This window comes from Sus scrofa, chromosome 13 (genome assembly GCF_054392235.1).
Source record: "Sus scrofa isolate SSC_HxYL_T2T_F1_AM1 chromosome 13, Sscrofa_HxYL_maternal_Yorkshire_Landrace_v2.0, whole genome shotgun sequence".
NCBI classification, from domain to species: domain Eukaryota; kingdom Metazoa; phylum Chordata; class Mammalia; order Artiodactyla; family Suidae; genus Sus; species Sus scrofa.
Window position 1 is genome coordinate 17,314,715 of NC_139395.1, and position 24,741 is coordinate 17,339,455.

Consider the following 24,741-nt stretch of genomic DNA (forward strand, 5'->3'; position numbering starts at 1 on the left):
ATACTTGGGTGTATCTTTCCTAAAGACAGGGACCTTCTTTTATGTAACCAGAGTACAATGATTGCAATTGGAAAACTAACACAGACACGATGTCACTAATCTGGTCTGTAACTTTGTTCAAAATGCATCAACCGTCCCACCAACGTCTTTTATAGCAAAGAAAAAAAGTTTTTTTCCTGGTCCAAGATCCAATCCAGGACTCCCACCTTGCATCTGTCAGTCTCTCCCTAGACACCTTTAATTTGAAACAGTTCTTCAATTTTTCATGGCCTTGATATTTTTGAAAAATATGAACCAGTTATTTTGCGGAATGTCTTTCACTTTGGAAAAGGCTCACTTGCAATTTATCTTTTTTTTTTTTTTTTTTGTCCATACCTGTGGCATGCAGAAATTCCCAGGCCACGGATCAAATCCACACCACAGCAGTGACCCATGCCACTAAAGAGATAATCCCAGATTTTTAACCACTAGTCCATCAGAAAATTCCTCAATTCATCTTTTCTACTGATGTTACAGAGGTAGGAGACACCAGGATGGGATTGAACCAATTACCAAAAAAAAAAAAAAAATTGTTAAAACAGCCCAAGGCTCAAAGCACCACAAAAAAGAAAACCCATAAGCTCTTTAAATCTGCGGGCACAAGAGCCAGTCCTGAGTCCCTGGAGGAGGGACAGAAGTTAGAGAACCACCCTACACACACACACACACAGAGCTGGGAAGGCTGGCAGGACCCACTGCCTTTTCATTCAGGGACAAACACATGCTTTTGAACCCACAAGATTCTTTGTGTGTTAGGAGGCAGAGTTGCTGATGCTGTGGCATTTTACTGATTCAGCCACAAAAGAACCATGTCCATGTTTATGCTGAGGGGCTTAACGTATTTCCTCCAATTCAAGACCCACTTTTTAAAAAAATCTGCAAATATTAGACTTCAGGCAGATCATACATATGAGTGTGTATCAGGGGTCGTGTCCCAGCCACTCGTCAAGTGATTATGCAATACAAGGTCCATTCCAGCATTAACACAAATGTCAGCATCAGGGCAATCTGGCGAGGTCATGTCCTGGCCCTGGCAAGCCCCGGGGATCAGGCAGTGCGGCCTCTGGGGAGAGCAGGCACCTCCAGCACCCCAGGCAAGCTGCTGCCTGGCTCCTCTAGGGTAACCTTCCTCCTGCCTGCAGCTCACAGAACAGAAAGAAAGGACACAGAATGCAGAGGACCCAGAGTCAAAATCCAACTGCCATAACTTTAAGAGACACAGAAGGACCCACCAGAAGAAATGGTTAAAAACGTGAAAAGTGGTTGCTTCTAGTAGAACTGGGGCTGGGAAGGAATGAGGCAAAGGACTTTCACTTTCTCAGGGGCGTTTCTTCAACTATGTGCAAGTCTTGCTTCAATAAAGAGAAAATTTTAGGTTGACTGCACCATCAGTTGGTGACAAAAATTTTGTATTTAACCTATCATCAAGACTGAGGGGGATTCATTCAGCTAGTTTCCAATCAAAATCTCAGTCATTCAAGGAAACTGGTACAGCCCCTACGGAAAACAGTAAGGAGGTTTCTCAGAAAACTAAAAACCAGGTTGCCCGATGATCCTGCAATCCCACCTCTGGACATCTATCCAAATTCAAAAAGATACATGCACCCCAACGTTCACAGTAGCACTATTCACAATAGCCAAGACATGGAAACAACCTAAATATCCACTGACAGAGGAATGGATAAAGAAGATATAGATATACATACACACAATGGAATACTCATCATAAAAAGGAATGAAATAATGTCATTTGCAGCAACATGGATGAGATTATCACACTAAGTAAAGTAAGTCAGAGAAAGCCATATCATGGAGTTCCCACTGTGGCTGCTCAGAGGTGGCAAAACCGACTGGTAATCATGAGAATGCCGGTTCAATCCCTGACCAGAGTCAGTGGGTTAAGGGATCCAGTGTTGCCGTGAGCTGTGGTATAGGAAACAGACATGGCTCAGACCCCATGTTGCTGTGGCTGTGGTGCAGGCTGGCAGCTACAGCTCAGATTTGATCCCTAGCCTGGGAATTCCCAGATGCTGCAAGTGTGGCCTTAAAAAGACCAAAAAAAAAAAAAAAAAAAAAAGTATATATCATTTAGTATCACTTATGTATGGATCTAAAATATGACACAAAGGAATTTATATACAAAAGAGAAACAGACTCACAGACTTAGAGAAGAGACTTGTGGTTGCCAAGGGGGAGGAGGGGTGGAGAGGGGAAGGATTGGGAGTTTAGGATTAGCAGATGTAAACTATTATATCTAGGAGGGATAAACAACAAGGCCCTACTGTATAGCACAGGCAACTATATTCAATACCCTTTGACAAATCTTAATGGAAAAGAATTTTAAAAGGAGGGAGTCCCCACTGTGGCACAGTGGGTTAAGAATCTAACTGCAGTGGCACAGGTTGCTGTGGAGGCACAGGTTTGTTTCCTGGCCTAGCACAGTGGTTAAGGGATCCAGTGTCGTCACAGCTGTGGCGTAGGTTGAAGCTGCAGTTCTGATTCAATCCCTGGCCCAAGAACTTCCACAGTCCTCAGGTATGGCCATAAAATATATATATTCATGTTCATATATATATATATGAATGTATATGTGTATAACTGAACCACTTTGCTGTACAGCAGAAATTAATACAACACTGTAGATCAACTATACTTCAATAAAATAAAAATTTTTAAATCTCAGTCATTCAATACCAAGGCTGAAAAAGCCTTTGCCCATCATTTAGCTCAGAGGCCCCCATTTCACAGACGAGGTAACTGAAGCTCCTCTCAAAGATGTGCATCTGGCAAGTGTCAGGGCAAAGACTGAAAACCTGGTCCGCTAGGGCCCAGATCAGCAGTCTTTCATCTCACCAGCCTCAGTGAGGATCTCAGAAGATGCAGCCTTCACACAAGCACACATCTTCAAAATACTTCAGGCATGGGCTCCAGCCTCAGACTTCTGGATTCAAAGCTTGGTCCCCAGCCCCCTGTCGTGTGACCCATGAGAACTGACTCCATCTCTCAGCGCGTCCATTTCTCAGCATTGTCCTCAAGAGCTGTTGCTGGAACTAACAGGATAAACTGTATAAACCACTCAGCACAATGCCTGACATAATAAGGTTCCGATAATCAGTAATGATTTTTCTGCAGTATATTAATTTACTACTATCCTCCTGTACCTCACATTATACAAGATAAATATATATAAAAACATCTTTTGGGGGTATAGGTAATTTACAACGTTGTGTTAGTTTCAGATGTACAGCAAAGTGAATCAGTTATACATACATAAATAGTAGTGATTTTTAGGGAGGTACTGTTATTCAATAAATGGCAGAGGTTAGAAAAGGGCCAAAGCTGGTTGAACATTGCCAGGCACTTTACAAACATCACCGTATTTAATCCTTAACAGCACAGCAGGATAGGTACTGCCCTTCCCACTTTAAAGAGAAGGAAATGAAAAACCTTGAAAAGCTAAAGAAGAAAAAAAAAAAAAAAACCACCAAAAAAATCCTTGCCAAGACTGCACAGCTTATGAAGAGGCAGAGGGAGAATTCAAATCCAGCTCTCTTGAACTCCTAAGCCAATGCTTTTCCTCTATCAGCTCCAAAACAAGTTTTCCTGTGCCTTCTTGATCCCAACTTTCATAGCATTAATGTAGTTTGCTTGAACAAGTCCTATCTTGGGGAGTGGATCTAATTTCAAGCAAATGCGTGCAATACCAAAATCCTACTTCTGCAGTGGGGACAGTAGCAAAACCCATGAAAGGGAAGAAAGCAGCATGTCAAGAGCTGCCCAAGGAGTCTGAGAACCTTCCCCCTGAATTTATAAAGTGTCTGTCCAGCTATTGTACTTTGAGATTCTAGGCGCCAGTAATTTTCTCCAATAGGCATTGGATCCATGGCATAATTTTCTCAGACCAAACTGTCAAGAAATAGGCAAAGCAGCAAATAATTTCTTACACCAAGACCACATAGCACTGCTAAAAACTGCTCCCTCTTGCTTTCATTGTTGCTGGCTCATGTAAGGGTCACTGAGAGTACTAATCAAAGTCCTTGCTCTGCTGGCTGGTTAACCATTAAGGCGACTTGGCAAGGCACTGTGAAATGTGGTTGTTCATGAAGTAAACGGATGTCCTGCAGGCCTTAGAATGAGTCACTGTCTCTGTATCATCACCATGAGCGTGACAGTTCTAAAATGGGACTCAAAATGCTTTGGTACTGCTTCCATCAAAAGACGGAGTCTACAGAGTTCTTGAGTGGCTCAGTGGGTTTAGGACTCAGCGTTGTCACTGCAGTGGCTTGGGTTCAATGCCTGGCCTGGGAACTTCTGCATGCTGCAGGCACAGGCAAAAAAAAAAAAAAAATGGAGTCTGCATCCCCCTTCTCTTGATTCTGGGCAGGCTTGTGACTGCTTGGACCAGCAGAATAGGACAAGAGTGCTGCTTGGGACTTGTGAGGCTGTGATGCCCCCACTGGTCATCTTGGGACACCCACTGTGGGAAGCCAAGCACCATGAGGAAGTCAGGGGACCTGAGACCATTGTGCTGGGAAGGCTGGATGTACACACTGACCATGACCTGCTGAGCCCCCAGCCAAGAGGCAGCGTTCACAGTCAGACACAAGAGTGGGCCTTCCCGGACGTCCAGTCCAGTTTGGTTCGGTTGGGCCTTCGGATGAGCACAGCGCCCGATGACTATAACCATAACAACCACCCCACGGAGCCCTCTCCAAATTCCTGACCCGCACATCAAGGGCAAAATAAAGCAGTTGTTTTAAGCTGTGATGTTTGGGGGTCCTTCGTTAGGTAAACATAGTAACCAGAACAATGAGAAAGGACATCTTCCTTTCATCTCTTCTTCCAAAAAAGCCAATAACAAGAGGTTAGAGAATATCAAATCTATAGTTTTCCATCTATCAGGATGAAGCCAAAGGCTTCTGTGTGCTGGCAACAAAACGGTCAGGTGGACAAAGACACTCGGACCCCTTTTGTCATGCTTTGGGAGAGCCTGATGTCAAAAAAAAGAGTGTTTACATTCAGTAGGCTTGGCGGTGGTGAAATAAACAGTGGAGGTTCCTGTCATTGTCTCCCCGCTGGCAGCTTCTTTCTGTCAGAGCAAGCATTAATATCTCTTGGATAATCCAGCCAGACACAGCAAAGGAAAAAAGTCAGGCAAGAATAGGACAAAATTTTCCACCTTCCTTTAAGGAAATGAAAGAAATTGGCTCTCCCAGCAATCTGAGAGGGGCTTTGCAAAGCTTGGTTAAGACGCCTTGCATGAAAGGGATCCAGTCCTTACTGCAGGAAACATGAATATGGCAAGAGAGACTCGGTAACTCTCAGAAAGCAGGGCAGGGCAAAGATACCTGGGACCCCTGCCAAAGGATGAGGTTCAATAGATGTTTAGTTCATCCAGCCAACACACACACCACTACATCAAAAGTCCCTACAATAAACGCTCAGAGGGAAAAGGAACAGCTCAATGTGAAAAAGGCTACAGCCTGCAGGGACCACAGCACTCTACCAACGGGGGACTCTGAAGATTCTATCAACCCCTGAGACAGCAAAGGATCTGTCACCCGCCCCCCTCAAAGATCTGCCTTCTTTGGAGGTGAGGACACCCAGAGACACATCAGGGTCAGAGGGGACACATCTTAGATAAACCTGGGGACACAGTCACATCACTGTGAAACAGCCCATTGCACAGGCAAGTGCCTAAGTTCCTATTATGGTTCCAGCTACATGGCCAGGAAAGTGCATACACCATCTCGCTGGTCTTCACAGCTTAAAGGGAAGACACGTGTGATTTTTTTAAGGCAGTAGACTCCATTTCAATACTGATGGCTATTTCTATACTCGAGCCAACAGCCCACACTGTTCATTTTGCCTAAGTTACTACAATGAATGACAAGAGAGCCTTTATGTGCCCACAAGTCTTAATCCACATAGAAATGGTGCTACTACTCAAATCTGCAACTATTCTAAACTAAGTTTGAAGATCTACATATTCTTAACATTTGGAACGTTTTCCACTATGCTACCTTGGTGATTGTTTTGTATCTTATAAATAAGGGTTTCTTGGCTGCAGATAATCCCAAAATGTTTTTAAGGCACTTTCCATCCCTCTATCTACGAATTACCACAATGAGAGCTTAGCAATATAAGTAATTCACCAAGCAAACCCATCAACATCAGGGTTTATCTACTGTTAGGGCAAGGAATACCAAACTGGAAGTTTTTTCCCACCAGCCTTCATCGTTCCTAAAATTCCTTCCACAGAAATTCATTTCTTTGCCTCATGAAAACATCTTTTCACAAGAGTGCTTCGTTCTCCACCCTCATGTCCTGCCTACTGAAAATTATAAAATATGGTCATTGTACATATTTCAGAAAACATTGAGAAGTGAAAAATTTAAATCACCAGCATTCTTGGCAATGAACAGCAACCACTAGGAACATGTTTTTCTAGAGCCCTGCTTCTCAAACTGTGTGGTAATGGACCCTCGCCTCCCCACCACCAACCAACATCAAATCAACACGTCTGCAGAATACAATAAAAACAAACTAAAAAGGTGAAATGCCACTTGGATGTCAAGGCAACAGTGAACTATTTAAAAGAAAAGTTTCTAAAGTCTTGCTCTCAATTTCTATGTGTTACTTCACCTTAATTGGTGAACAAGCAGATCCTAGCCTGTGGATCACAATGTGAATCTCTGTTCTAGACCTTTTTTCTTTTAAATGCATGTCTTCCTTTTTTTCTTTTCTTTTTTTATTTTTTAGGGCCAAACGTGCAGCATATATAAGTTCCCAGAGTAGGGGTCAAATCAGAGCTGCAGCTGTCAGCCTAAGCCACAGAAACACGGGATCCAAGACACATCTGTGACCTACACCACAGCTCAAGGTAACACTGGATTCTTAACCCACTGAACAAGGCCAGGGATTGAACCCACATCCTCATGGATACTAGTCAGGTTCGTTAACCACTGTGCCAGAATGGAAAGTCCAAATGTACGTGTTCTTTGACTGTATGTATATATGTGCTTACATATGCTCTATACACAGCTTTATATAATTTATTCCCATTACATTTTTTCCACATGGTCATGTGTCCATACCCACACGTGCCATCCTATTTTAATGGAAAAGACCGCTCTTAAAACCCTAGCACCTGCAAGCAGGCAGAATCTTACACCTCCTGGAGCTAAGACCTCCGGGGAGAGAAAGGAGGTCCCGGGTTGCACTTTACCAGTGTTGCAATTGTGCCCAGGGTTGGCGCTGCCTGAGGACAGCCTGTGGACAAATGCAGCCACTGCTTTTGCAGGACACTGCATATGACAACACCAAGAGCCAGGAGTCCATGGAGGGTTTGGTTCCAACCACAAACTCTAGCCATTTGCGCTGACATTCATAGTACTCCCGGATGCAGGCACAGCAGGAGATAGTCAGGCACCAGGATGGGGAGGCCAAGCCCCTCCCTCCTGGGGCTGATTGCAATGTGGGAGCTAGACAAGTATGCAAATGACCAGAACGCAGCCTAAAGGATGTACACAGCCTAAGCGCCTATTAGTACAATCTCCTGGGTCCCCCTCCAGAGATAGAGTCAGTCAGTCTGGGAGTTCCACAATTGCGTGTGCTATCGTGTTAAATTTGGTGCATCATTCTCAGGTTTAATGGTATTTTTGATTTATGCTAACAAGGTCCTGTGTCAAGCTGGGGCTGCTGTGGCACTGCTCAAGGGCAGTGGTTCACCACGAGGGGCAATTCTGCACCCCAGGGGATACTTTCAAGTCTAAAGACATGCTTGGGTGTCGCACGTCCGGGGTGGGGATAGATGCTGTGACGGGTGTCTAGTGAGTGGATGGCGCCTCCTACGGTGGGCAGGACAGCCCCCCACAGGAAAGAACGCCAAAAGACAACATCAACAATGCAGTTAGGCAACTCCTTAAGAGCAAGACACTCAAGTCCGGCCTCAGTTTTGTTAGCAGAATGGGGATAATAACATCTATCACATAATGGTGCTGAGAAACCATTACATATAGAATGGAGAAGCAATGAGGCCCTACTGTACAGCACAGGGAACTACATCCAGTCTCTTGGGATAGGCCATAAAATAAAATAACAGGAGATAAAGAATGAAAAAAAAGGAGTTCCCGTCGTGGCTCAGTGGTTAGCGAATCTGACTAGGAACCATGAGGTTACGGGTTCGATCCCTGGCCTTGCTCAGTGGGTTAAGGATCCTGTGTTGCTGTGGCTGTGGCGTAGGCTGGCGGCTATAGCTCTGATTAGACCCCTAGCCTGGGAACCTCCATATGCCGCAGGAGCGGCCCTAGAAATGGCAAAAAGCCAAACCAAAAAAAAAAAAAAAAGAATATATATATGTATGACTGGTCACAATGCTATACAGTAGAAACTGACACAACACTGTCAATCAACGATGCTTTAATAAAAAAAATTTAAAAATCATACTAAGGATTCATAAGTTTATGTAAAGAGCTTAGAACAGGGTCTGGTACACAGGAGACATTTTGATAATGACGCTAAAATGATGGTGACGAACTACCACTACTGCTCAAGAGCAGTCAGGAGACAAAAACAAGCGGAAAAGACACTCCGAGAGGGAAACAAGTCCCTCCGCACTGCAGCCCTCACCTGCCCTGTTCAGCAACAGCAGCAATGGTATTTATTGTTTATTTTTAATTTTTTATTTTATTACGTTTTTTTCCTTTTTTAGGGCCATACCCGAGGCATATGGAAGTTCCCAGGCTAGGAGTCCCGTCAGAGCTGTAGCTGCCAGCCTGCGCCACAGCCACATCAGATCTGAGCCACACCCGCAACCTACACCACAGCTCATGGCAACGCCAGATCCTTAGCCCACTGAGCGAAGCCAGGGATCGAACCTGCATCCTCATGGTTCCTAGTCAGATTTATTTCTGCTGAGCCATGGTGGGAACCCCTATTTTTGTTGTTGTTGTTGTTGTTGTTGTTTTTCCATTATCTATCTATCCATTTATTTATTTATTTTGTGTTTTTAGGGCCACACTCACAGCATATGAAATTCCCAGGCTAGGGGTCAAATCAGAGCTGCAGTCTGCGGGCCTACACCACAGCCACAGCAACACGGGATATGAGCTGCATCTGCAACCTACACCACAGCTCACAGCAATGCTGGATCCTCAATCAACTGAGCGAGGCCAGGGATTGAACCTGTGTCCTCATGGATACTAGTCGGCTTCGTTGCCAATGATTCATGACGGGAACTCCAGCAATGGTATTTATTGATGGCTTACTATTCACCATCTACGGGAGGAGGAAACTGAGACCCAGAAACATTAAGTGATTTGCCTGAGGTCACACAGCCAGGAAGGGGCAGGCTAGTTGACATTCATCCACTCAGATATCAACTGAGCACCTATTACATGCCAGGCAAATCCCAGGAGAAGACGCACTTTAACACAGCAGGGCTTACACCGGGAAAGAACTGATTTCCACACCCCAGCAGACGGCCAAAGAGTGGAGCCCTATTGCTCAGTGACGGCAGAGTCCATCCTGCTGCAGTCCTGGCCTTACAAGCCCTCTCCCTGGCCCCTTGCCCAGAGCTGGTCTCTGACAAAGAGACGTCATGTGGGGTCTGGGGAGGGCAGAGCTGTGGCCAGCCTGGCTCCAATGGACATCTCACTAGAACGTTCTCTGCATCTGATGCCCCGCGGGTCCTGGTGTTCCCTGTCAGCCCCACACCCAGGCTGAGCGTGGAGCAAAGCCCTCCCTCACACTCCGTCTCCTCTTGTCACCCAGGGAAGAATCACGACTCCAATCCACAGAGGAGGTGACTCAGGCTCCAAGGGGCCAAGTGCCCCTCAAAGTCAGCAGACCTCAGGTTCTATCCTCATCACCTGATGCCAAGACCTCCTTCCATCCCCCTACAGCTTTCAGTTTGGTTTTTTTCTCCCTCTATTAAGTAAAAAATCCAATGTAAATAATTCACACAATATATAGAAAACAATCAAGACAATAAATCTCACTCATCTCTCACCAGATACTATAACTGGCATGTAATCCTTTCCGGATATTTTCATGCATATAAACATATTTTCCAGAATAGCATCATGATTCTAAATCATGACTACATGCTTTTGGAACCTGCTTTTTTCCATTCAGATGCCTTTCTAGGTTAACAACAAGCTGTGTCATCGTTTGAAGGCCTGGATTCTCTCAGCCATCGCCAGTACACAGGATTCATTAATTTCACCAACACCCTATCACTACTCATATGCATTCACAATTTTCCAACATCTTAAAAACAATTCCACAGTGAACAGTGCTGGACCTGCATCCTTGCCCAGTTATTCCCTTAGGATAAGTTCTTACAACATAAATTTCTGGGTCAAAAGTCACCGTACCCTGGATGAATGGATAAAGAAGACATGGTACACACACACACACAATGGAATGTTAGCCATGAAAAGAATGAAGTAATGTCAATTGCAACATCATGGATGGACCTAGAGATTATCATACTAAATGAAGTTAAGACAAAGACAAAAACCATATAATATAGCTTATATGTGGAATCTAAAATATGACAGAAATGAACTTATCTACAAAACAGAAACAGACTCACAAATCTGAAGAACAGACCTATGGTTGCCAAGGGGGAGGACTGGGAGTCTGGGATTAGCAGATGCAAACTATAACATGTAGAAAGGATAGACAAGGTCCTACTGCAGAGCACAGAGAACCTACATTCTTATGTTTACTGCAGCATATTCACCATAGCCAAGACACGGAAACAACCTAAATGTCCATCGACAGATGAATGGATTAAGAATATAAGGTATATCTATACCATGGAATACTACTCAGCCATAAAAAAGAACAAAAAATGCCATTTGGGGCAACATGGTTGGAACTAGAGACTCTCACACTAAGTGAAGGAAGTCAGAGAAAGACAAATATCATATCACTTATATCTGGAATCTAATATACGGCACAAACGAAACTTTCCACAGAAAAGAAACTCACAGACTTGGAGAACAGACTTGTGGTTGACAAGGGGGAAAGGGAGGGAATGGGATGGACTGGGAGTTTGGGGTTAATAGATGCTAACTATTACATCTGGAGTGGATAAGCAATGAGATCCTGCTGTATAGCACAGGGAACTATATCCAGTCACTTGTGATGGAATGTGATGGAGGATAATGTGAGAAAAAGAAAATATATATATATATATATAAAATGTGTGACTGGGTCACCTTGCTGTACAGTAGAAATTGGCAGAACACTGTAAATCAACTCTAGTGGAAAAAATAAAAAATCTTTTAAAAAATATCCTGTGATAAACCATAATGGAAAACAATTTTTAAAAGTCGCCCCTCCCTGACGTGCCGACAGCAGTGTGGGGGGACCATCACCCAGGCAGGAAGCCCTAAGACTTACTATTCTGATGGCCAAACTTCAGGTCGGAGCTGTGTGGACAGCAACAGCCCCAGCCTGGGTTGCCCAGAGGCCCAGAAGAGACTTGAAGCGTGTTAATCTTTACAACCAGCAGATGCCTGCAGGGTCTTATCAACAAAGCCCCACTCTCCCTCCGCCACGCCATGCAGGCTGCACTGGACCCTCCACGTATAGGACGCTGACCCTCCCAAATAACTTGGAGTCCCCAGGCCTTGATGCCAATGCCCCCCGCCCCGCCCCATGGCACCAAAGCCTCTCCTGGCTCCAAGACCCTGCCCAGGCCCTCGAGTCTGTGACTGCAGGCTTGAATCCAGGAGATACCAGCATGATGAGGGCCCCACCCAAGACTCAGCCCGCAGGAGGCCCTCAGCGTTTGTTACATGAATGCCTCCAGGCTGCTGTTTGTTTCAACCAGATCTCACCAGGATACAAAGAGGTCCCTGACTGGCAGCCTAGAGCACCCACTCATGACAACACACACACACACACACACACACACGCACGCACGCACGCCTTAAAGGAGAAAGTGCTAAGATGTGACAGCACTGTTTGCTCCGAAAATAATTTCTCTCTTCTCCTGACTCATACTAATAATTCATTACAAAAGTCCAGGCTACTTTCACTTCACCCCCACCTCCCCTCTCCCACCACCCCCGTCTCCAAGCTCAAGACAGTTTTTTGTTTTTTTTTTTTAAGAAGGAAATGTTTGCTGGTTTCTGGCAGAGGAAAAGACAGATTCCGGGTGCAGGCAGGCCGTATGTGAGTCTGAGGAACACAGATGCCCAGAATCAGAGAGACTTTCTAACAGCCCCCACCCAAGCAGTGAGAGAAAGACCATGGCCGTTTACAATGAATTGCCTTTGCCTCCCCGGGGAAAGGCAGGCTAGAAAAGTCAGTTTGTGATTCCTCTGAGTCAGAAAAGCTGTATGTGGGCAACTAGGCCTGGCTGCACCCTTCCTCCTCCTCTTTGACCATTTCAGGCCCTAAAAGAGCCCGCCTTCAAAGAAAGCAGGGGGCATAAGGAAACACTACACGTGGTGATAAAAAAAAAAATAACTGGCATGGAATATTAGAAATCTTGGTTGTAACGATTTAGAAGTTCTCTGTGAATCTGAAACAAGATGGCTCCAGTGGGCACTCATTGTCAAAGTGCATTGGCACATTTACCTGGCAGGGCCGTGACACGGAATGACCCATGCTTCCCTCTCTCTACAGCAATCACACACCCCACCCCCAGAAAACCAGCCCCACCTCAGCTGGACCAGGCCCTGCTCCCACTGTAGTACCGGCTACTCCTGGCATTGCTGGAATGCCCTTCCCCCACACGGCCTCCCTCCAGGTGGGCTTTCACAAGGAAGCAAAGAGTAGGTGCTTAAGAAATATTCAATAGTACAACCACTATGGAAAATGGTATGGCGGTTCCTCAGGAAACTGAATGTAGAAGTACCATATGATCCAGCAATCCCACTCCTGGGCATACATCTGGACAAAATTACAGTTCAAAAAGATATATGCACCCCTATGTTCATTGCAGCACTGTTCACAAGAGACAAGACATGGAAATAACCTAAATGTAACCACTGACAGGCGAATGGATTAAGCGGACACGGTACATATAAACAATGGAATACTACTCAGTCATAAAAAAGAATGAAATAATGCCATTTGCAGAAACATGGATGCAGCTAAAGATTCCCATATTAAGCCAGAAAAACAAATACCACATGATATTACTTATATGTGGAATCTAAAATATGGCACAGACGAACCTATCTACAGAACAAAAACAGACTCACAAGAGATGGAGAACAGACTTGTGGTTGCAGAGGGGGAGGGAGTGTGATGGACAAGGAGTCTGGAGTTACTAGATGCAAACTATTACACATAGAATGGACAAGCAGTGAGGTCCTACTGCACGGCACAGGATCTATACCCAGTCCCTTGTGATAGAACATGATGGAAGACAGTAGGAGAAAAAGAATATATATGTATATGTATGAATGACTGGGTCACTTTGCTGTACAGCAGAAATTGGCACAACACTGTAAAAAATTCTCAATGACTTAAAAATTAAAGCCGATTAACCAATGAGCCTGTGGGAAAACATGTGTTTTCTTAACTAGAAACATCAGGCTTATATCCAAGAACCTCTGGTTGAAAGGTTACTCCATTCAACAGCTTGGAAAGGCTGGCTCTGTACAAATCAGAGTACAGATGTCATGCTGTCCAGACAAGGTCAGAGGCAAACCGAGGTGGCAGGAAGGGGCAGGTGTCTGCCCGATAACATGGCAGGGGGCCAGCATCAGACACCTTGCGTCACTCTCCCATTCAAACTGCCGAGAGACAGAATGGGATCCAGAGGCGAATCCCAGCCTACACCTCAGCTGCTGGCTGCCGAGAGGCAACTGCCCCACAAACTAGTCACTAATTCATTTTTTTTAACATACAATTTTGAAAAGCTACTTCCTATTTACAGTTATCACAAAAATACTGGCTGCATTTCCTATACTGTACACTACATCTTTAAGCTTATCTTACACCCAACACTTTGTACCTCCCACTCCCTACCACTATACCCCCCCGACCCCCACCGCTGGTACCCACTAGTTAGTTCTCTATACCTGTGAGTCTGCTCCTTTTTTGTTATATTCATTACTTTTTTGTATTTTTTAGATTCCACATATAAGTGATACACACAGTATTTGTCTTTCTATGCCTGACTTGTTTCATTTAGCATAATGCCAAGTCCATTCATGTTGCTGCAAATGGCAATTCATTCTTTTTTATGGCTAATATTCCACTGTATGTATGTATGTATGTGTACACACACACACACACACACACACACACACACACACACACACACCTTCCTTATCCATCTATCAAAGGACATTTGGGTTGTTTCCATGTCTTGCCTATTGTGACTAGTGCTGCAATGAACATAGGGCTGCATGTATCATGTATCTTTTTAAATTACAGGTTTGGTTGTATGAGCTTAAATAGGCATCCTTCACACGGTCCATTCAGTACCATGCTTTCTAGACTTTTGTGCCTTGTATTGGTGACTTTGCTGTTTAAAGAGGCCCCCGAGCCTAGTGCCAAAGTGCTATCTCAGGTCTTAAGCCCAGGAAGGCTGTGATGAGCATTATAGAAACAACACACGTTCAATGAGCTTCCTTCAGGCTGAGCCATAGTGCTGATGCCTGTGAGTTCAACATTAATGAACCAACAACATACACTGAGGTCCAAGCTCCCTTGAGCCTCCGGTCACAGCGTCTCCCCAGGAGCTGTGGTTCCACATTCACTAATTCAAGGTTCACGGTGACTTTAGCAAAAATGACCACAAATGAGAACCAATCATATATAATAAAGTGGCTGCTTCCTGCCTGCATCCTTCTGCATCCACCCCCCGCCCAGCATCCCCACTGCTCTCCATCTGCCCCTCTGCACCAGGGCTCCCTGGCTTGGCAGGCTCCTGCTCAGGTGTCTACTGGAGACTCCTGTCACATCACTCCTTTACTAGAGTCATCACAATTAGATATTACAAGCCACACCTCCACATCTCACCCCTAACTGAAATGTCAACTCCCCAAGGCAAGGCCTCTTGTCTTGTTCCCCTGCCTACGTCTGCAGGGGCCTCAGTGCTCAAGGCAAGCTTGGAGCCCAGTGCTTGCCCTAAGGGACACAGCCCACCAGACACACAGCCACCATCTCCCCTGTGTGTTCTGGGAGTGTGACAAGTGTCCAGAGAGCCTGCGCAGGGGCTGAAAACCCACCCATTAGACCTGGGCTTCCCGGGGCCCTGTGCATCTCCTAAGCCCTGGAAGCCTGGCCAGTCCCAAGTGAGATGTGCTCCAGGTATAATAAAAGATGCACAAGATGTCAAAGACTTGGTACCAAAGTATATGTAAAACATCTCATTAGTGATTTTCAATATCAATTCCATATTGAAATTATTCTACCTGGGACATTCTGAGTGAAAGGAAGGAAATCAGAATTAACTTCAGCTGTTTCTTGCTACTTTTTAATGAGGCGCCTAGAGAAGTTGTAATGACGCACAGAGTGGCCATATTTTCCTGAATCCACCTTGGTGACAAACCATGCCATGGAAAGGGCAGCCAGCAACACGGGGCAGCCCTGACCACCTCTCCTGGCGCCTGCCACATGCTTTCCAGTGCCAGGCAGGAAACACCTGTCCAGTGGCTTCCCGTGACACACAAATAACTAAGAGTGTTCAGAAAGGGGATTCGGAAATCAGGGCTAAAAAGAGTTCAGAGGAGTTCCGGTCGTGGTGCAGTGGAAACGAGTCCAACTAGGAACCATGAGGTCACAGGTTTGATCCCTAGCCTCAATCAGTAGGCTATAGATCCGGTGTTGCCGTGAGCTGTGGTGCAGGCCGGTGGCTACAGTTCTGATAGACCCCTAGCCTGGGAACCTCCATATGCTGCGGGTGCAGCCCTAAAAAGACGACAAAAAGACAAAAACAAACAAACAAACATAAAAAAGAGTTAAGAGATGAAACAACCATGCCATCAGGAGAGAAGTGCTACCAGAACAGGGCCAGCATCAATCAGGCCTACAAACAAGGGTTGAATGAATAAAGCAGTATCTTTCAAAAAAAAAAAAAAGAAAGAAAGAAAGAAAGAAAGAAAATTTCTAACTTGTCTGTTCATATTTGAGATGGCAGAATATGAGGGCTGGTGGGGATGTGGAAAATGAGGGGGCTCTCCTGTGGCACTGAGCTGTGAAAACACTGAGCCTCTGTGAGAAGAGGTGGGCCCTGCCTCCCTGCCTGCCAGGCCTCTGACATCCAGCAAAACTTTCTACAATGATGGAAGTCCTCTCTGATCTGTCCAACACAGTGCCTAGAGAGCCCTTGAAATGTGGCTACTGTGACTGAAGAACTGAATTTTTTTGAAGTCTGATTTAATTGTAATTAACGCAAATTCAAAAGTCATGTGTGGCAACTGGCCGCCATCCTGGGCAGCACAGGTCTAGGCTGCTGTGACAGGCTAGAAAGAGATGAAGCTGGTGAAAACACTTTGGAAACACCAAATCTTGATAGAAAAGGTACGGGCTGAATGTATTATGAACCTGATATTCTCAGTATGGACATCCCTAAAAAAACTAAAAACAGAGCTGCTGTGATCCAGCAATCCCAGTCCTGGGCATGTATCCAGAGAAAACCATAATCTGAAAAGATACATGCACCACCAATGTTTATACCAGCACTATTCACAACAGCCAAGACATGGTAGCAACCTAACTATCAGCAGAAGAACAGATAAAGATGTGGTACATTATGGAATGGAATACTACTCAGCCATGAAAAGAATGAAATAGCGCCATGTGCAGCAACACGGTTGGACCTAGAGATTACCATACTAAGTGAAGTAAGCCAGACAAAACAAATGCCATATGCTATCACTTATATGTGGAATCTATAAAAAAATGATACAAGTGAATTTATATACAAAACCAAAATGGCAAAAAAAACCCAGAAATAGACCCACAGACATAAAGAACACACCTGTGGTCGCCAAAGTGGAAGGGGAAGGGATGGATAGGGAGTTTGGGATTAGCAGATGCAAACTATTATGTATAGAATGGATAGACAACAAGGTCCTACTGTATAGTACAGGGAACTAAAAATCAGTATCCTGTAGTAAACCAAAGTGAAAAAGAATATGAAAACTAATTTTTTATATAGGTACAACCGAATCACTTTGCTGTAGAGCAGAAATTAACAACACTATATATCAACTATACTTCAACAAATTTTTAAAATTTTTAGTTAAAAAATAAAAAATGAAGTAAATATAATTACAAATTTTCTTTAAAAAAAAACTGTGATTCTGAGAGATTTCAATTTCCCAAGAGACTTCATTCACCACACATGAAAAAAATTGAAACCTGCAGATTTGACTTCACTTGGGGAAGAAGCGCAGCCAGTGTTCACAGATACCTCTCGTCAGAACAGAGCGGCTGGCAAGACCCCTTCACGCACAGCTCAGAAAACCCACTTCAACCCTCCAGGGCCACTCTAGGTTCTGTATCTCCAGAGCCTGGACATGCAGGCAGAAATCAAGGTTGCTCCTGTGTTGCGGAGGAGATGGCATTCCTATCTCCCACTCCTGACTCACAGGGACCAGCGGTGTCCTGCCTTTTCCACTGACCTTCCCTGCATTCTCCCTGCTACAAAAACAGGTCCTCCCACAGCAGTTCTCAGACAGAAGTGGGGGTTGTTCAAGTTGGCTGATGGTTGGTAAAACCAACTGCTGCTGAAAACGATGGGGACAAACTAGGACCTGTGAAGAATGCTCATCTCTTTACACTCAGGTTGGAAGATACTCATGAAATTCAAATTGAGGTCCTGTCTCCCAAGATTTTTCTGAGCAGGAAAGCCCTTCCCAGTCTGAACAGCTTTTCATGGAGTTCCCATCGTGGCTCAGAGGTTAACGAATCGAACTAGGAACCATGAGGTTGTGGGTTTGATCCCTGGCCTTGCTCAGTGGGTTAAGGGTCTGGCGTGGCCGTGAGCTGTGGTGTAGGTTGCAGACACGGCTCGGATCCTGCGTTGCTGTGGCTCTGGCGTGGGCTGGCAGCTACAGCTCCAATTCGACCCCTAGCCTGGGAACCTCCATATGCCGCGGGAGCGGCCCAAGAAATGGCAAAAAGACAATAAATAAATAAAAACAGCCTTTCATTACCATTGAGATGATTATATTCCACGCACAAGCAGTCAATAAATAAAGGGGTAGAAGCGGGGTAGGGGTGTGGGGGGAGGGAAGGGTTCTCAGCCCAGAAAGTCAATAAAGATCTAAATCTTCCTAAGGAAACACACACTATTTCCAAGCACCAATGTAAGGAGCTCCCTTAAAATGCTTAAGAGATTTGTGTGACCTCATTCACTCCTGTCCATTGAAGTACACAGCCAATTTCCCCTTCAGTCCTTTTAACTTTTCCACAGACACATTAACTTCAGGGCTTAAGTCTGTGTAAAGCCCTTGCTTTTGGCCCCATGGAGGTTCCATGATTAAAAAAATATATATGAAATTGGATCCACATGTGTTCCACCCACAAGCTGGACTCAGTGGTGTATTTTATTCTGTCAGACGCAGGCTGTTGCTCAACTGCGAGAGTGAATGCCAGCAACCACCTCTTAAAACAAAATGAACCAGCCTGGTGTCAGAGAGACAACGCCACTTCCCCAAAAACAAGCACCCAGCTTTCTGTACCTCAAGTTCAGTCTCCCGTCTGTTGATATCATCCGTGGATTGATTTAACTTCTCCAGTTCTCCCTGATGAAGAAAAGGGAGAGAAAAAAGCTTTCAGGGATTGTCTTTTGTCTCTGGTATGACTCTGCCCCCCTCCCAACCTGCAAAATTACTCCAGCATCATTTGCAGGAAGAGGAACCAGTCAGTATTAATTTTCAAGGAAAACAGTTGAGCCTTGGCTAAAGAACAAATGAAATGTCAGCATTTCTGAAACCTTTATCTGGGTGGTAGCCCTTCTGAAAATGACTAAGGTCCGAGGAATTTTCTTTTCTTAGAAGGTCAAATATTTTATTCCAGGTATGTGCCTTCAGGTAAACTCACCTGTTACAATGATTTAAGGGCTGAATCCAAACAATAACCCTCTGCTTTAGAGCAAAAACTTGCAGGAAAAAGAAAAAAAAAAAAAAAAAAAAAAACACAAAACCAGCAAGAGCAAGCAAACAAAACCAAGCCAAAAGTAAAAACCCAGTGAAATGATTTATATCAAGGCAGAATTCTGGCACTTACTCATCCATGGTTGAGTATTTTTCTTTAGAGACGAAAATCTTTTCAAACTGCCAATTATTCAACCTTCCTAGCTGTTTACAAAACAAACTAAAACTAACATAAACATTGATCCTTTAAATAACATTTACAAACTGACATTTTGTTTAAAAAAAAAAAGTGCCCAGTATGAAGTTAACTCATTTTACTCTGCAAACAAAGGATCTTGTCAACAGAATTCCCCTACCCAGAAAACAAAATTTAGTAGTTCAAACTGATTTTATGTAGAATTACTAATGTAAAGATTTTTCCACCTGATCTTTGTCTTGCTAACCTGCCGTAACAATTCATTTAAACGCTAACAGCTGAGTTAAATGAGCTTTTAATTGATCTGCGCACTGAAAAACCAATTAGGTCTTCAGAAATCGCATCGCGTGCTGCAAAACAATATTTATTTTAAAAAATGATTTATGGAAAGAGTCTTGGAACGGAATATGCTGTGCTTTTTCCCCAGAGGGTGAAGAGGTTAAGCTGTCGCTGCTAGATCTCGGCTTGGAAACTGTCTTTTAATCATCTCCCAGAGAAATGGAGGCAAGGAAGCCAGGCCAATCCCCTCGCCTTCTCGCCACGTTAGCTTTGCGCTGTTAGCCCCCAATTTCTGTTCACTGCCGACCTCAAAAGGAGGAAACGCTGGGTTTTAAACCATTTGAGGCCAAGCGGAGGGCTGAGCCAGTGGTGACAATAAACCCTTCGTCCTGCTAACAACGAATCAAAGCAAGAGGGAGAAGGCTCAGGCAGGCTCAGGCCGGGCACCTCCGCCAGGTGAGTGCTCCGAACCCCAAGCATGAGAGGCCACCCTGCTGCAGGGGCGGCGACGCCCACCGCCCCCTGGCCCGCGCCCACGCGGCCCTCGGGCTCCGGGAGCCCGGCGTGGCGCCCCCGCCCCCTTTTCTCTTTGTTGCACACCCTCCCGAGCCGCCGGACACGCTGCGGCGACCCCACGGATCCTGCGGGGTAATCCCCGCGATAGAGTCAGGCCGCGTCCACGCGGGCACCGCAGCCTCCCATGAACCGGGTGAAGCCGGGTACTCTGACTGTCTCCTCCAGCCCCGGACCTACGCGGCCACCTCTCCCGGGTGCAAGCACCGGGGACCGCGAGGCGGGCTCAGTGCCAGTGCCGGGATCCACGCGCCCTACCTGTATCCGGGGGTCCACTTCTTCCTCCTCCTCCAGCCCTGGCTCCATCCCCTCCTCCTCCTCCTCCTCCTCCTCCTCCGAGTCCCGGGCTGGCGGCGGGAGCTCGGCCGCCTCCTCCGGCCGGCTCCGCTTCGGCGCCGCGTCCATGCGGGTGGCCGGAGAGCGAAGCGAACGGCGGACTTCGGAGCGCAGGAGTGGCGTTCGCAGGCTGGGCCGGGGCCGTCTGGCCACCGCCCGGTGCGCTCTGGAAGCGCCGCTTGCTGCCGCGGGTCCCCGGCCCCGAGCAGGAGGAAGTGGGCGCGGCCGCCCCCTGTCCGCCGCGGCAGTAAGCGCAGCGCCGCCCGCTCCGCCCCAGGCCGGCCCGCCCGCCCTGCGCGGCCCCAGCTATGGCCCCGGCACCCGGGCTCCGTCACAAAACCTCACTCCCGGAAAACCTTAGGGTCGTGAAATGGAGGAGCCCTCACCCCTTTTAACTTAGCAGCCCGGAGAGATCACAAGCTCCCCAACGTCAGCCGCCTGGTGACAAGAGTGCTTTTCTCCCTCCCTCCTCTGCCCAGGCAAACTAACTGCTTGGAAGGGAAGTTAGGGGTATTGCCACTGTCTGAAGTCACCTTTAGAAGCTGGTATTCAGTGACCCGGGACCAGTTTCAAGACTCACTCAAACTCCTGTATACACTGGAAGCCCTTTTGCCCCCGTGGGTGAACCTTGGGAATTGAATCTACCTGAAGATTTCCCCAGAACAGGGAACTACAACATATACTCACATAAACACAAAAGGATAAAGAGAGGAGCCAGCTGCAGCTCCATGCGTGGATTCTTGGTCCAAAGGCTGTGGCCCCCACTGGGCCAAGCTACGTGCTTTTCCATGGGTTAGGTGATCCTCCCTGAATAGCCAGGACACATGGAAAATCCACAGATCAGTGGGTGGGTACAGGCTTCTCAAGAAGATGTGAGTGTGTGGAGTTCCCATTGTGGCTCAGTGGGTTAAGGACCTGACAGTGTCACTGTGAGGAGATAGTTTCAATCCCTGGCCTCGATCAATGAGTATGGTTCCAGCCTTGCTGCAGGCAACCATAGGTTGCAGATGCATCTCGGCTCCCACCTTGCCTGTGGCTGTGGTGTTAGGGACCTAGCTGCAGTGCTGATTCAACCCCTAGCCCAGGAATTTCCATATACTCCAGGGGTAGCGGGAAAAAGAAAAAGAAAAAAAGATGTGAGTGTAACCCCTGTTAATGGACACACTCTGTCCAAGGATTTATGAGCTAGTAAGTTTTCCTGCCCACCCAAACAGGTAGGGAGCCAGAACTTACTTGCCTGGCAAACTCAACATCACAAAAAGCCAAAGAATAAGGGTATATCTGTGCTTTTATGAAATGTCAGATCCACTGTGATGTCAGGGGAGCAGAAAGTCAGATGACTTTAGTGAAGCAGGCAAGGACATTGCCACTGGCCATTGCTAATGTCTCCTTCACTACAAAATTGCAGGGTGTACACACTTCCTACATGGAGGCTCGTGGCCCATGGGCTCTGTGAGTTTGAAGGGAAGACTTGCTTGAGAAAGGAGCTTCTTTCTGAGAGCCTGTCATTAAAGCCAAGCTTGGAAAAACCTGCTTATAATGGTTTTCTGAAAGGCTTAGTTGGAGGGGGGTGTTTACTCTTTGGGCAGGCTTCTACCCTACACACTCAGACACTGTGGTCCACTGTCAAAGAACCTTTGTTGTCTCCTGGAAGTAGAGCATTGGGTTTGTTTCTAAACAGGTCACACCTGTTCATTGTTCTTTAAATCAAGGAAGCGTCAGCAATTCTTTGAGAGATGTTCTCAAGCTCCTTGCTAAACACATGGTTGCATTTCGTTTTCCAGTGGTAGGTGAAGTCAGGATCAAGACGGCCATTAAGAGTAACTTTGGGGGAATTCCTGTTGTGGCTCAGCGGGTTACAAACCCAACTAGTATCCATGAGGATACGGGTTTGATCCCTGGCCTCACTCAGTGGGTTAAGGATCTAGCATTGCCATGAGCTGTGGTGTAGTTCGCAGACGCAGCTTGGATCCAGCATTGCTGTGGCTGTGGTATAGGTCAGCAGGTGCAGCTCTGATTTTTCCTGTAGTCTGGAAACTTCTGTATGCCTCAGATGTGGCCCTAAAAATACAAAACAAAACAACAACAACAACAAAAGAGTCACTTTAGGACACAAGAGCCACCAGTGTTTCCTTGGTGGCTCAGGATTGAGCCTATAACTGAGGAGTTTCGTCCTGATTGTGAACAAACTGAGACAGAGGTTGAAAACAAGGAAAGTGAGGTCAGCTCTGGTTCTAAATGCTTCTCAACTCAAACAACAGCCTCCAAAATACATTTCTATTTAAGCTTGGATCTAAGAGCAATAGGGTGGCTCAAAATGCCTCTATGGGACATAGGGAAACTGCTCTAGAACCTCAGTTTAGACTTTGGTTGTGGATGTTGTTGTTGCTCTTTTAGAAGACCTGGACCAGCCATAGCATGAATCCCAAATAGTGTTCTGAAGCTAAAATAAGGAAAATAAACCTCTGCGGTACGATATATTTCATTACATACATATGCACATCGCTGTATAGGAAAAAGGTTTAAAAGGAAGGATTCATACCCAACAAAGGATGGCTAGCCCTGGAAAAGGGAGGGAGGGGCCAAGATTGGCTAGGATTGGGGGGGTGGTCAAAGGGAACTTTTAATCTCTCGCTATTTTCTTTTCTTTTCTTTTTCTTTTTCTTTTTTTTTTTTTTTTTTTTTTTTTGTCTTTTTAGGATCTCACCTGCAGCATATAGAAATTCCCAGGCTAGGGGTTGAATTGGAGCTGCAGCAGCTGGCCTACACCACAGCCACAGCAATACCAGATCCAAGGCAAATCTGTGACCTATGCCACAGCTTGTGGCAATGCCAGATCCTTAACCCACTGAGCAAAGCCAGGGGTCAAACCTGCATCCTCATGGGTACTAGTCAGGTTCTTAACCTGCTGAGCCACAACAGGAACACCTCAATCATGTTTTCATTTTTTACAAAGAGGGTAGGTATATTTATGATTATTTGTATATTTCTAAAATAAATTTAAAACAATGCATAATGTATTCATTTTCTACTGCTGTGTCACAAACTACCACAAATTTAGTGGCTTAAAACAACACTCATTTATTGCCTCATAGTTCTGTAGGCCTGACGTTCGGACCTGGTGTGACTCTCTTCTCTGCTCAAGGTCTCCCAGACTGATTGCAGACATCAACCAGCCTATATTCCTTTCTGAAGGCTCTGAGGAGAAAATCGTTCCAAGCTCATTCAGGTTCTTGGCTGAATTCACTTCCTTGTGGTTGTAGGACTGAAGTCTTCATTTCCTTGCTAACTACCAGCCAAGGACCAACCTCAGCTGCTGGAAACTGCCTGCATTCCTGACCACTTGGCCCCTCCAACTTCAAAGCCAGCAGTAGAGATTTCCTGTGTGTCGAGTCCCTCTGATACTTCAATCTCCTCTTCAGGAAGACCCCAGTCCCTTTGAAGGATTTGCTTGATTAGGTGGGGTCCACCCAGAATAGTCTCCCATTTTTCAAGGAGAGGGTTTTGCCATATTTACCACCTAGTCACTGCCGTGACTGACCTGTCATATTCACAGGTTCCCAGCATTGTACGGGAATACGTACAGTAGGGGGCAGGAAATGGGGTAATCCTAAACTTCCGCCTACCTCACATGCTAATAATGCAAGCCATGTAAGTGGCTTGTAACCCAAGCAAATGCTTAATATTTATTTTCGCCACCATACTGTTCTGGATGCGTGGCTCTAAAAGTATGGGCTACAGACCCCTGGAGGTCTCTAAGACCTTTCAGGATGCCCGTGAGGTCAAAACTACTTTCAGACTAAGACAGGATTTGCTTTTCCACGCTCATTCTCTTACAAGTGTTCATCCTAGTTTCCCAGAAACTATGTAACATACCACAACGGATTTAATGCAGATGCTGTGAGAACCCAGCTGTCCCCTATTGCAGCACATTAAAGAGATGTGCAAAAATGTAAAGCAATTCCTTTATAACTATCTGTTTTGGAAACTTTTTTTTCCGCCCCCTTGGCATGAAGACGTTCCCAGGCCAGGCATCGAACCTGAGCCACAGCAGTGAAAACATCAGCTCCTTAACCCACTGAGCCACAAGAAAACTCTGGAAACTCTTTTACTCTTCATTTTAGAAACTAAAGTAAATTATGAAATTATGATATTTAACATGTAATAAATGTATTGTTATTTTTAGCTGAATTAATTTTAAAGGTTTTAAAAATTGTTTTTTTTTCCCCTACT

The 24,741-nt window shown here is 45.6% G+C and overlaps 1 protein-coding gene across 1 annotated transcript in view; it reads right to left on the reverse strand.

Moving 5' to 3' along the window:
• SH3BP5 (SH3 domain binding protein 5) overlaps nucleotides 1–20,715 on the reverse strand; it is an 80,308-nt gene extending 59,593 nt beyond the window's left edge. The window contains exons 1-2 of the mRNA XM_003132063.6: nucleotides 20,431–20,715; nucleotides 18,711–18,773 (exon numbers count right to left, since the gene is read on the reverse strand). Coding sequence (XP_003132111.4) covers nucleotides 18,711–18,773; nucleotides 20,431–20,577 — 210 coding nt within the window. The 5' untranslated portion in view covers nucleotides 20,578–20,715. The remainder of the gene's footprint in view (nucleotides 1–18,710; nucleotides 18,774–20,430) is intronic.
• Between the last annotated feature and the right edge of the window lie 4,026 nt (nucleotides 20,716–24,741).